At 33.8% G+C, this 13653-nt stretch overlaps 1 protein-coding gene across 5 annotated transcripts in view; it reads left to right on the top strand.

Moving 5' to 3' along the window:
- PCDH7 (protocadherin 7) overlaps positions 1 to 7540 on the top strand; it is a 413124-nt gene extending 405584 nt beyond the window's left edge. For 4 of the 5 annotated variants that reach the window (XM_041751751.1, XM_041751750.1, XM_041751749.1 and 1 more), the window contains one exon: positions 3208 to 7540. In XM_041751751.1, the coding sequence (XP_041607685.1) occupies positions 3208 to 3584 (377 nt within the window). In that variant the 3' untranslated portion in view covers positions 3585 to 7540. The remainder of the gene's footprint in view (positions 1 to 3207) is intronic. The other variant, XM_041751752.1, reaches the window with a different exon arrangement.
- Positions 7541 to 13653: the final 6113 nt, after the last annotated feature.

Below are 13653 nucleotides of genomic sequence, written 5' to 3'. Positions count from 1 at the left end.
AAAGAAATAGTACTAAACTAAAGCATGAAATAATGTTCTTTGATATCAAGACCATATCTTCAGTGAAAGACTGAAAGACTACGAAGGTTTACTAGTTGATCCCAGGGTCTGGAATAGCTCTATAATTCCACCAAATAAGACATATTAAGAGGGTTTTTTTGTTGTTGTTTTTGTTTGTTTGTTTGTTTTTTTATGAAAGGGAGAAAGTAGTGTCTTTGATGATTCTTTAAGACCCTTTATAACTTTTGTGTTCAAAAAAATAGACTTGCATAATTAAAATAAGAAAATTTAGAACACAGAAAAATACTATTCCACTCATGCCTTTCCTTAATAAATTGCATCATAATACAAATTGCATTTGTTAATCATTGGCATTTCTTTTGAGGATTCATTTGAGTCATCAAGATTGGAAGTTTTGATTGCTCGTGATGAATCTCTTATAGCCTTTCTTGATTATTTTCTAAATCTGATGACAAACACTGCAACATGTCTAAGCCAATTAGGCTTGTCAACTTCCACTGTGGTCCCCAATCAAGTGTTTGACTTTGGATATGATGGGAGATCCTTATTAAAAGTCATGCTTCTTGGATAGAGATGTGGCAGCCAACATGTAGCTGATGGCAGAGAAGACAAGTTGTCTTTTGTTAAAAGCAGTAAGAGGAAACCGATTTTAGCAGGAGATAATCTAGACTATGAAGTAAGGGCTGAGGGAAGAAATTGAAGAGTCTCTCACTTCTAGCTGATGAGAAATTGAGTCAATCTAAAGAAATATAATTTCTCATGAGCTACACAGAGTTCAGGTACATAAGTAAAACAACAGGTAAGAAGAGTTGTTTGCATATCACATAGTTCTCTGAGCTGTCTCTAGATGCATCTCAAACAAAGGAAAGACAAAATGCTACACATTTGAAACTGGAAACACAAATTAATCCCTGAAAATCAGGGAATTTGTAAGTCACTGTGTAAGTGAACTGACACATTGTGTGAGCCTTGAGTAAACTCAGATGATTGGAGAACATTCTGGATCATTTCTGCAGGGAATGACAACCTCATTCAAAGGGATCTTTCCTATTTTGATACCTTTAGCCCTGATTATTTCTTTGTGTCTTTGATAGGCACTATCACATGAGAAAAAAAAAAAAAAAAAGTTTGAACTTGTTAAAGCAATGGAAAAAAGAAAAAAAGGAATATTTGGAGTAAGATAGGTCTGATCTTGCACTTTGCATTTCTATAAGGGTTTTTCCCATTCAAGGCATTTAGGTCAGCTTCAGATAAGTGAGTATCCCAAGATAGAAAATATTCCCAAAAGAACTCACATTCTGCTCGTTTAAACTAACCAGATTACAAAAATCATTCATAAAATCTGCCAATAGTTTGATTTTTTAAATGCATCTAAAATATATGTGTTGGAAAACACAAAGGGAATTTGGCATAAAAAATGAATAAAAAGTGTCTTTTTTCTTTTGATGATAAAATAGATAAGGTCTTCCCACTTAGAAGTCAGATAGCAGCACAACACGTGCACTACAATAAATAATTATCTTTGCATTTTACCTTTGGGAAAAAGAAGTCATTCTAGATTTCCTATGAAGTACACTGGCATTTCCTCACTGTACTCTCCGCTCACTGCATACAAATCTCAGGCCATGGTGGTTCAAAAATCAATGGGCTGACAAATATCAATATTTCAGTTATCCATCACGGCAGGAAAAAATGGTATGCGTTGGACTGCCTTAATTTAGGAGATTTGGTAGAGAAAAACTCCTGAAATAGTCTATACAAATGATAACCAAAATAGGAATGTTATGTTAAAGTACAAAGGAAGGTGTGTTAAGACAAAAGCAGAGTGTATAAATATTTGGGGGATAATTTAAATAACCCCTTCTTGTATTTTAATCCAAATCTACCCAGGATTATGTATAGACAAATCTCACTGATTACATCATTGTGACTTTATTTACAGAGGTTAAAATTTGTCAGTCTTTTACATCCAAAGCCTTATAAATATATATATTTATATATATATATATATGCCATACGATGTAAATTGGAGCACAGTTATATTATGTTCTTCTGTTTGGCAATAAAATAAACTACAAAACATATTAAATAAAACCCCAGAGGTTATTCTCTCTCTCTCTTTTTCAAATAAAAACAAAGTCTGTTAAAAAAAAATTGTAGTAGCAAGAAAATACATACCTCTTCTCCAAAGACAGATGCATATTAACGATTTTACTTACATATACAGGTAATTCTTAATTTCCATCTGTTATCCTGATTCCTAAGCACTCTCTAAATATGACTTAGCTTCATAGTAACAGAAGATATTTCCCATTCCACTAGGCACCAACATTAATTAGGACTACATGCTATTTCATCAAAACTTCAGGAGCTTGACTGCATTTACCCAATACATTGCATTTCACATAATATTCCTACTCAGCAAACATGTTGGCAAGTATATTTCTATGCGAACATTTAAGGGATTATTCTACAGCACATATTAGGTCATTTGACATGTGGGTGGGAGGTGGGTGTGGGCTAGGGTGGGGTACGTGATGATATTGCTAGTATGTTCACGCCCATAACCTATTTGTACTTTGCTTTTTTTACTTTTTTACCAAATGACGTGCTGTCAATTTAGATTTTACTTCTGAGTCACCCTGATGTTTTAGAATGTATTTTAAATATAAGGTTTTGCATATTTGCATTCCATGAATAATGTATAAGCAGGAAGGAATCCAATTGGCAAAAGTACACGATTTCTGGGATAATTTATAAATACAGAAAATTATCTATTTGGATTTAATAACTTTTCTTATGCATGTGGAAAAATTTATACCCAGACAAATATACATATGTGCTTTATTTCTACTTGAGGCTAGACACACGTCCCTGTCCTGTAACAAATGCATATGTACCTGTCTTCTACATGCTTAAGTGTATTCATTTGTTCATTCCTCTCTTTCCACAATATTTGATGTTTTCGCAAAACCTTATCTTTAGAGGATATGAAATAAGAAAAAGTTCTATGGGCATGATGAACTTTGGGGTGTTGATAAAAGGAAAATAATATGATACATTTTATATTATACATATATATCTATATATGTATGTATATGTATCCCCTCCTTCCAATTTCAGAGAAATCAGGACAGCCTGTTGCAGAATGTCCAACTTTAACATCTCCTTCTCCTTGAATTTCAGATTCAAGACCTCTTCCAGATGTAGCCCTGACTGGGAAGTGTACCCGTGAGTGTGATGAATACGGCCACTCAGACTCCTGCTGGATGCCGGTCCGCACTTCTCCAGAGAGGAAGAAGAGCCAGCCCAAACTCTCCACTTTCATGCCTGTTGATGAACGAGGAAGCCAGGAAAAGCTGGCCAATGGCGAGGCTGCCATCATGGGTGACCGCAACAGAAACCTCCTGAACAAAAAGTTGACCTCGTCCTATGAGACCTTCAGTGCAGCTAGTTTCAGCAAAAATGAGGAAGCCAACCCTGAGGATATTCCCCTTACCAAAACGGGGGAATACAAGCCATCTCCTGTCAATACTCTCACTAGAAGAGAAGTTTACCTGTAGGCTATAAAGAAGAACAGCAAAGTTCTTTTCATGTATGAGGAGAATAAGGGGCAAAAAACCTTACAAAGAAAAACCGGTTAATCAAAAGAGGGGGCTACCAAAGAGACAAAGCTTTGCCTGCCACTTCTGCCTCCAGATCAGGCCTTTAGTGATACTGTTAGCCTGATTGTAATGTACAATGTAGAAACCATCCTTGTTACTTGCATGTTGAACCCCCTCACTGATTATTCCCGACACCCGCTATCCCTCTTCCCCATCCCCTTCCAAGGAGAAAAAAAAAAAAAAAAAAAAGATGGTTGCAAGTTTCTTTCATGGTAACAAGCCTGATTAGCAGAACACAACACACTCTCATTATCCCTAAGCTGAAGCATGATTTAGTCACTTTGATTTCTTTCGAATGCCATCCGGCTGGTTAAAAAAACCCACAAACCTCCCTCCAAAAAAAGCCAGATCAGGTAAATGTATTTCAGATATACCATCAGAATAGGATTAATCACCATGAAAGGCAATCTCCCCCCAAAATGATAGAGTCCCTGTAAAGGTACAGTTCTTATTAAGGGGGACTCTATAAGAAGAATATTGAGACTCTCACAGCTTTAATATTCTAGCAAAGACTGCCAGCTGGACAATACCCAGTTGGAGATTGCTGTCCCAAATTGGCATACATTGTTCTTTTCAAGTCAGGGGTATCAACTTCAATCCCATACATTCATCCAATATTCTTAGTATACACAAAATCTTGACCACATGTATCAATTACGCAAATTATAACTTGTAAAAATTATATATATATATTTTCAGAACAGCACCGCTGTTACCAACTAACTGGAACAATTGTGTCATTAAAAGGCCAAAGATCACACCGCAGATCAGGGAAATCATGAAGCAAATTTGGTCTTGACGTGGAAATCCATTAAGTAACAGAAGCAACTGAACCCACGCACACACAGAAATACACAAACACTAGCTTATTTTACATTGTATCTATACCCGAAAACCTGCATTCTCTTTTAAAATGGATTTTCTTTGAAAGCTCAGAAAATGAAGAACTAAAGTGATGTATTTTTGGTATTATAGTAGGCAATTAGTTGAGGTTCAAGTTTAGTTTCAAAAAAATATTATCAGGGAAGATTCTACTCGTAAAAATCATATTTGTGGGAACGTAGGGAAAGAAGTGTATGTTGGCATACCGTCTTTTAAGTTACGGTCACTATTATCATCTTAGAATTCAGGTTTTGCTTGCTGGTCTTATGATTTACATTTCAAATTACCAATTGTATTTATGTGTCTAACGCACCCTTCTGTATAACACAAGTGCATTAATTCTGAATGCTGTGCAATATAGCACTACTTCAAGACTCACAACATTGAAACAAGGTGACATCCTAATTGATCAGTCACCTATGTGATTTTGAACATTATTTAATATGTCAAAAACAAATCCAGATGGAACATGAAAGAAATGAGTTCTGGGTAGTGATATGTCTCCTTGTATGTACATCTCAAAGTGGGAAAATATGCAGTTTTTTCAGTGTAAAAAAAAAACCAGAATATGCAGATCTTGGGTCATTTGTTCTATACAGGATGATTTTACATAATTGGAAACTGAGCTGGGACATTCAGACAAAAGTGACAATCCAGGGACAGAATAGGGGATAACAGGGGAAAAGAGCAAATGTTCCCAACACTGAATGTTTGCAACCTGGTTAAGACATAGCCTGATGGCTCTCTAGCAAACTGTAGAAATAATGTAGCTTTGGATAGTTTTATTCTTTACAGAGTTTCTTAGACTATAAGGTGAAGCAGCCTGGACCAGAGGTTGTAAACTCACTGTAGGTCAACAAAATGTTTATCTTTGAAAACCACTTCTCTGTTTGGTGGGCTACTCTTTCGGGGTCATTTCCTTCTGCTCTTTCTTAAATGGAGTTTTCATTTTGATGTTAGTTTACGTAGAATAGTTAGGATGAAAGAAGATATGTAATTGAAACGAAAACATTGGACTAAAATATCAATAATTGAACATGGTTATGTTTGATTGTTATTTACACGATGGAAAGATGCAATTCTAGTACTTTGTTAGGAAACTGCATTAAAGCAGTTCTGCCTTGTATAATCTGTAAGTACCTATTAAGACAAAATGCTTCTAAAGATACTTATGAAATGTATACATATTTTTTCTTGCACGTTACAAAGCAAATACTCAATTGCATAACACAGGTGTTCAACAAACTTTTTTAATGCATTTTTTTTCTTTCTTTCATGAGACACTTGAAACCATTAGATAGCTCATTTCACTCTATCTTAAAACCCTTCCGTTGTCTAGAAAGCTAATACGGGTCATACTGGACCTTCGGATTAATTGGATCCACATTCCCCAATGACGTTTGCACCACATTCAAGACAGCCATGTCATTGTCATTTAACTCGTGAGCCTCTCTTTAGAACTAAAATGGGTGTGAAAGAATAAAATTCAGTGTACTGTAAGTATTCTCAGTAATTCTAGTAGAATTAGCTCTCATAACATGTTTATTATATAATGAGCTGGCATGACACAGAAATATATTTTGTGTTTGTATGACTTTTATTTTGAATAGGCTAAATCTGGTGCCACTCCATATATAGAGTGCTTTTGAAAAAAATCAATAAAAAGAAACAAAAAAAAAAAATAAATGAGTGAATGCAAAACAAGCAACTGTGCCTTTTATACCTGTTGTTATGGTAAAAAAAAAACGGTTGTTGGGTTTGGACAATGAGGGAAAATGGGCTATTCCCAACTTTTTTGATCCTGTATATTTATCCATGTTTATTTTCTGAAGATAATAAATAATATATTAAAAATTTGCCTTCTGACAAACTCAGATAATGGACCAGTCTTAAATATCGTTCATTCATAAAACAAAACTAAGGCATTAACATGGGCTGTTGAATTCTGACTAGAAGGCTAAAGCATTTATTGTAATAGTAGCACAGAGAGAGATTATCAGGGGTGAAATCAGTCCATTTTGCAAGGTCAAATATTGATTTCGAATTTCTATTCTTTCTTCTTCGTTCTTTTTCCTTTAGCTGCTGTTTCATTTTGGTTGTACAGTATATAAACCATATTTGTTTTCTGTACACAAGACTCTCAAGTGAACTTTGCATGCATTATACATTAGGACACATTTATAAATTAATGAGTAACTATATAAATTTATGTGTATTAAAATTTATGTGTATGTCTGTAGCTTCAGTCTAAAATCTAATGCTCATTCAGAACCTCCAGATATCACTTCTGTATGGTTTCTGACTGGCCTGCTGCCTGAGTTTCAGAAAACAAGGGAGGCATTATTTTTATGGGAAGAGAAACTAAGATGGTACTGAAGATGTCTGGCTGAAAGGCTACCCTAGGAAGCTCTCTTATAGGAAAATAAAATAGCACACAGACCAGAAGAAACCGCCAAGAATCAAGCCATCCTAAACACAGGCCTGAGAAACCTGAAGACCCAAGTAGTTTTAGTTTTATTGTATCCATGATAAATATGCAATGTGTCCTTGGGGGGGGGGGCAGTGGAGATGATCAAGAATATTCTAAAGCTGGTCAGTTGTGATTGAGGCAGAGGTAGATACAACATCTGGAGGAAGGCCTCATTCTTTTAGCTACCTAGGGTTTACTTTCAGACAACTTTTCCTACATTTTAAGCACTTGCATTCAATGTGGTACGATCTGTTTGTAATGTTAATCATTGACTATTGTTCTGCTACTTGGATGTTGATAGTGAAGCAGAGAACAATTTATCATCGTTTATTATGAGTCACTATGCACGCAACTATGCTAAACATGGCGAAATGTATTAAACACTCGTCCAACTATTTATGAAATACTTTACATAATTTAATTTGCTTTTGTACAGTTTTATGTAAATAAATTGCTTGTCATTTTTGTCTCTGCAAATTAAAATATAACATGGTCAAATGGTTTCACACTTGTAAGCGTACTTCTCTGTTGACAGGTAATTCAGTTTTGATTGGACGAGAAGTGAATGGATGCATGTACCAGTTTGATTTAAAATCCTTTGATTTCTGCTAAATTAAGATGGAGTAGAGAAGATAATGCTGCAGCAATTGTTGATTTAGAGGACACCGTGCATAGCTGTCGTCTTGCTTTGCTTTTTAACAAAATAGAACTTGGATTCTTCAGTTTCACCAAAATAATTCCTAAGACAGTTACCTAGCTGACTTTTACATGTTAAGTGGGCAGTAGAAGAACTTCTCATCGTTAATATAAAGATTGATTTATTCATGTGTTATCTAGAGAAATTTCACATTTCAGGCAAAACTAATTTAAGTCAAAATGTATCTCTGTTAAGAAAGTGTTTGTTTTTAATCTAAAATAGTGCTGAATACAGAAATATTAGAGACATAAAAAAGCCTTATATCATGTGAGATGTAGAGAAAAAGTTTGAAACAAAAAATAGAGTTTTTATCATACTCATATTTTTCATTAGCTAAACTTTCTTCACTTTTTATATTTTTCCATCAACCAATATATATCTGCTTACTCTTTGTTATCAGATTATATCCGTAATTGTAATGGCCATCTTCTTTATTTATTTAATGTTATCTATTCAAACAGGTCAATTATCTTCTTTTATACAACTCAGAGACTTAAAAGAGAAAGAAAATACTTTCTACATGTACTAATAGATTCCGTGGAATTTTTGCCTCATCTCCCAACAGCACTGCTAACACCTACCTATGTGGGAAAATAGGCATTCTGAAGATCCTTGCATGGAAGTTTCTCTGTTTTTTCCTCTCTCTTGGATGAAAATCCAACATACTTTATATAGAATGGCATATTCTTTCTTAAAGATATCTTTGTAAATTGATTGTGGCTGGCAGCCTTCCTTCTCTGAAGAAGGAATTAAGAGTGAATTATGGTGAGAAAGTCTGCTGCAAGTTGTAATGAGGTGAATAAATGATATGTGCATTGATTTGGCTTTCTGCATTTCTAATGGTGAGAACCAAACATCAGTACTTAAGTCAGTGGAACAGTACATAAGATGAAGTCACTATGTATTCTTGTTTTAAATTTTCTATTTAGATTTGACAAATATATATTTATCTCTACCCTAAAATTGCATTCTTAGGTTAAAAATATATTCTTTTAAAAACCTCAAACATGTAAAAACACAGTGATACATTTAGAAAGAAGGTAGACAGGAAGCAGGCCAACAAAAGTTGCACGCATTGCTTCCAAGACTTAGGTCTCATTATTCTACCAATTCTGATTCGTTGGAAGAATTTCATCGAGTTACTTAGAAGCTTGACTTAGCACAACAGTACCTTACATTTATAGCACACATTATGGTTTACAAATGTTTTATAAGTTTCATCACAAAATTCCCGTAATACTTGCAATAGAAGGTGAAAAAAACTATTAGATGAGCCATGTATGAAGGATTTTACTTTTATTGAATTGTTCTCAGATTGAATAAAAACTGAACACAAAGTTCTGCCAATATTCACACTTTTCCCCTGCTAGCTAATGTACCAATCAAAACATTTTGCATGATTTAGCAGAGTGACAAGGGAAAGAATTCTCCTCATTTACCTGAATAAAATAGGCATCCGTAAGTGGGAATTTGGGGGATGGGGGTACTAATTATGCAGATTGGCAGGTAATTATCTTCACTTGACATTGCACAACATACCCTGGCAGGAATTGTAATTTGTATGGGATTTCTGACAGCAAATGTAAATCTTGCAAACAGAACAACCTAATTTCTTCCTGCTGAAAACCCCTGGTCTAATCTATCAGGCCTTGAGGTTCTGATTGGGCATTAGCTGGACAAACAGTTTAGGTGTGGGAATTTGAATGACTACAATTGACAGTCAACACTATCAATATTGATTAGATAATTACAGAATTTCCAAATTTACGTTGATTTTAGCAAGCTGATTTCACAAAGAAATTCATTTACTGAGTTTTTGTCTTGTCCTTTTTCTGTTTTTACATTTAAACTTTTTTGTGTGTCCCCATCTCAAAGTTTTTTGCTGTACTTTAAGTTATTTGCTCTGTGTTTTTCCCCTTTTGAAAGTAAACCTAATATTCTCTGGAGGTGGTAGGATGTTAGGTAGCCAACCAAAGACTAGAGGATTTGAAACCCAATCAGCTTTATTTTAATGGAAATTTACAATAACACTACTTGAGCTCTTAGAAGGCAGAGTGAATAGGGACTGAACTTACCTTTGTTTATTTTCTCTTATCTTTATCCCTACTCTAATACTTGTTTATAAACTGCATGGAGGAAGGTGATTAACAAAGATAATATAAATTTTCCAAGCTGCAGGGAGTGAGGAAAGGATATGAATATAAAATGTGGAATACTAAACATTTATGTTCTTTTTTAACACTAACTTTATTTTTTCCTGTTGTGCGGTTGTTAAATGGAAATTTTATTCGTTGGTTGAATTTAATATGTGTGACCCACACTGATATAATTTTGCCTATTTATTGAAACCCCTGTGGGAATATGTAGAAGATGCTTAATTGTTAATAAATGTAAAATTTGCCCCCAAACTCTCAGATGATGGTAAACAAAAATTATAGTTTACTCGTGACGTTCAGTTTTATTTTTTCCATTAAAAGTTATGATTCAAATGATCCATTACGAGAAAGGTCATAAGAAAGATACATGAGGTCAACAAATAAATGTCAGATATAATCTTAGAGATTAATACGGGCTTTGAAAAATAAAAATGTTAATCAATGCACCTAATTAAAAAAAAAAAAAAAAAGAGTTCACTAAAGAAGCACCTGAATAAGCAATCTAAAGATAGATATAAAAACAAGATGTTTTATTTTGGTAATTTAATTGAAAGTACATTACAATATCCCAGACTTAGTAAAATTAGTAGTAACTTGATTGGATAATATCAGGGTTTTTTTTTTTCTAAGTGTGTTTTATAGAATATTATAAAGGACATTTTTATTGCAGTTTTATGGATTGTTATAAAAATTTGACTGCGTATTTAAACCATTTCATAATACCTTTATGGAAAAGAAGAGGGGGAAAACCTAGAAAAAAATAAGAAAATAAAATAAGACGGCGAGGTCTTCTTAGTTTTAACAACTGCCTTTAAGAGAGAAACAATTATTTGAATGTTTTTTCCAGACCATACAGTACCGCTGGAATATGATAGATTAGTATTTCTTAAAATGGAGTTTGTGATTCACTGACAGACGGTAGAGTTTTAGAGATCCAGGTATTCTATGATAATTTTTAAAGATTTGAGTTTTACCAAATGAGTCTAAATTATCTTTAGCATAAATAGTTTTCAGTGATAATTCTTAGCTGAAGCTGAATTTAATAATATGTTTACTTTGTAAGTCAGTATTTATCCATGTGTTGTGGGGACAATTATATTCTCTGGAGTTCAAAGGGATCTTTTTTCTTTTTCTTTACAGTGGTTGATATCTTACTCTGTTGTGAAAAATGCCAAATCAGAGATTTGGATAGGAAGCAAAGTATTAAACAACATGAATGGTTAGACTAGAAGTATAAACCTATACAAAGGTTGGCAAACTTTTTCTCCAAAGAGAAAAGGGAATATTTCTAAGAGAAAAGAAATATTTTAGGTTTTGCAATTTAAGAAGTAAAATCAGATATCATGTATGTATTTATATGATGAGAAAGAAAACACATTTCCAGTTTTTTAGTTTAATCATTTAAATGCATAAATATTATCCTTAACTGAGGAGATATACAAAAGCAAATGATGGGCTGGATATGACCAGTGAATTATAGTTTTCCTACCCTAATATATACAAAAAACCTCTTCAATTGATATTAATTTTTGAGAATCCATCACCAAAATTTCTCTTCTTATTCCTTAATTAATTATGTCCTCGTTTGACCAGGGCAGCACTCGTTCATGTCTTTGTCCAGTAAAGTCACTAATAATCACCCTCACTTTAGATTATGTGGTTACCCTAATTTTCAGGGTCATTTCTGTCCATTGACCAGCAATATAAAAATCTCATCCCGAGATCACAAAAAGCAGACTTTGTAAGAGATGCAGGTGGATGTGCATAAAGTCCTCAGGCAACCTGAAAAGAGTTCATAATCTTCTCATTTCAGGAATAATCATCATCCACTTCATAAAAAATTAAAAAGTGTGTCTTACTCTGGAAGTTCTCAGTAGGAGATTTGCCTTTTTTCCATTGGATCAAAAGCTTTAAGCATATCTCCACTTAAGTGCCACAGATAAAAGCTCACTATATTATGTTCAGCAAAAAATAGTATAAAGTTTTATATTAAAATAAACAGAAATACTGTGACAAATGTAATGGAATTCTTGAAGTGGAGTAGCTTTTTGTTCTCTTTTATGTTTTCCAAATTGTATACTTGACCAGGTCTTACCTTAACAATATAAAAAAGTGAACTTTTTGAGTGCTCGCTTCGGCAGCACATATACTAAAAAAGCGAACATTTTGAAGTATTCTAAAATTATGGGCGGTGGGCAAATTTAAGAGTAATAAAAGAAACAATTTAATTTTAAATGATTTAAAGATTGGACACTTTTTATCTGCCCCCAAAGAAAACTGTATTTTAAAGAAAAAGTTAGATTACTATTCCAGTGTAACATTTGACATTAGCTATTTCCTATTCCAGTAAAATATACGATATGCTACATATCTTCAGAATTTGTTCTTACCAAACTAATGCAAAGGAATAATCTCCATGTAAAGACTAAATATAAACTCTGCTAAACCTGTAAATTAGATGTGAAATATATATTTTGAAGAAAGTAATACATAACCATGCAAAAAGAAAAAGACAACAATGGTGAACCTATAATTTAGTGTTTAATCAGCATAGAAAACATGGATGGGTTCTTCAGTATGTAAATTAGATTATTTCAGTATGGATTCTCCAATATGACTGTCTCTGAAGCTTCCAACTGCGAATGTTGACAAATTTTGACTATAAAGTTGTCAGGGGTAGCTGATTTTGTTAAAACTCTGGAAATGAAGCTATTGAAAAAGCTTTACTATAAAAGTCTATGTCTACTGTAAGAAACAATGGACATTCTTACTGACTAAAATAATCTGGGAACACAACTGGAGAAAAGAAAGTTCTCCGTCAAAATGGACAGGTACTATCTATCAGTCCATACATGATTTGAGAAATAAAAAGAGCAGTTGAGAATGCTGCTGTATTGGAAAATTTGTTTCAAGGCTATAGAAGTTATTGGTAAAGAGGGTGAACAGGAGTCCTGATATAGCTCTTAGTCAAAGAAACTCATCCTTCAGCGAGTCTTTTTTTTTTTTTTTTGTAGTACTTAAGCTATGCTCCTGCTATGTCAATTACTGGGATGCATAGAGAGATGTTTAGTACACTGCCTGTTGACATCTTTCTTTAAATTGCCTGGCATGCTCTAGACTCACTTTTTTCTGTTTTTCTTCATCTTTTATTAGATGAAAACAAATAGTAAAACAGATGATTTGATTTTTCTCTCTGCTGAGGATTTATATGTACTTCACAGCCAGCATTTTGTTATCCTCAGGTTTAAAGGCTCTAAGTCATCAGAGAAACACTCCCACTTGACTATAAATGTAAGTCAGACGATTATAACGACAGTGTCACAGGTGGAAAAATAATCTTCACTCTATTGTAATCAGATCCAATACTGACAAAGAATCATACATCGCTTTGGTGTTTCACTGGAGATGAAGGCACCAATTTATATTTTAACTCTTTGGGAAAGGCAGGAAGATCCGTAAACAGAAGGATATACTGAGGTGTAGTTTCAACCTGTGTTACAAATATGTAAAAAATGATAGCGAGTTGGAGCCAAATTACTAGAAGTAATTTGGAAATGGCATTTGCATTGCTTGTTTCCATCAGACTCATAAATAAAAGACTTTGATCTCTGCAGCACCATGGGAAAAAAAAAAAAAAACCCAACCAAACAAAAAAACAAACAAACAAAAAACCACCCAGAGGTATCACTCCATCCACACAGATTTAAAGAAACCAGCACAGAGGAATCAGATGGGACACATTTATTTCACTCATGTCATGGT

This window comes from Vulpes lagopus, chromosome 4, assembly GCF_018345385.1.
Source record: "Vulpes lagopus strain Blue_001 chromosome 4, ASM1834538v1, whole genome shotgun sequence".
NCBI lineage: Eukaryota > Metazoa > Chordata > Mammalia > Carnivora > Canidae > Vulpes > Vulpes lagopus.
Note: the sequence above shows the minus strand (reverse complement) of the source record. Positions and strands in the feature narration are given on the sequence as shown.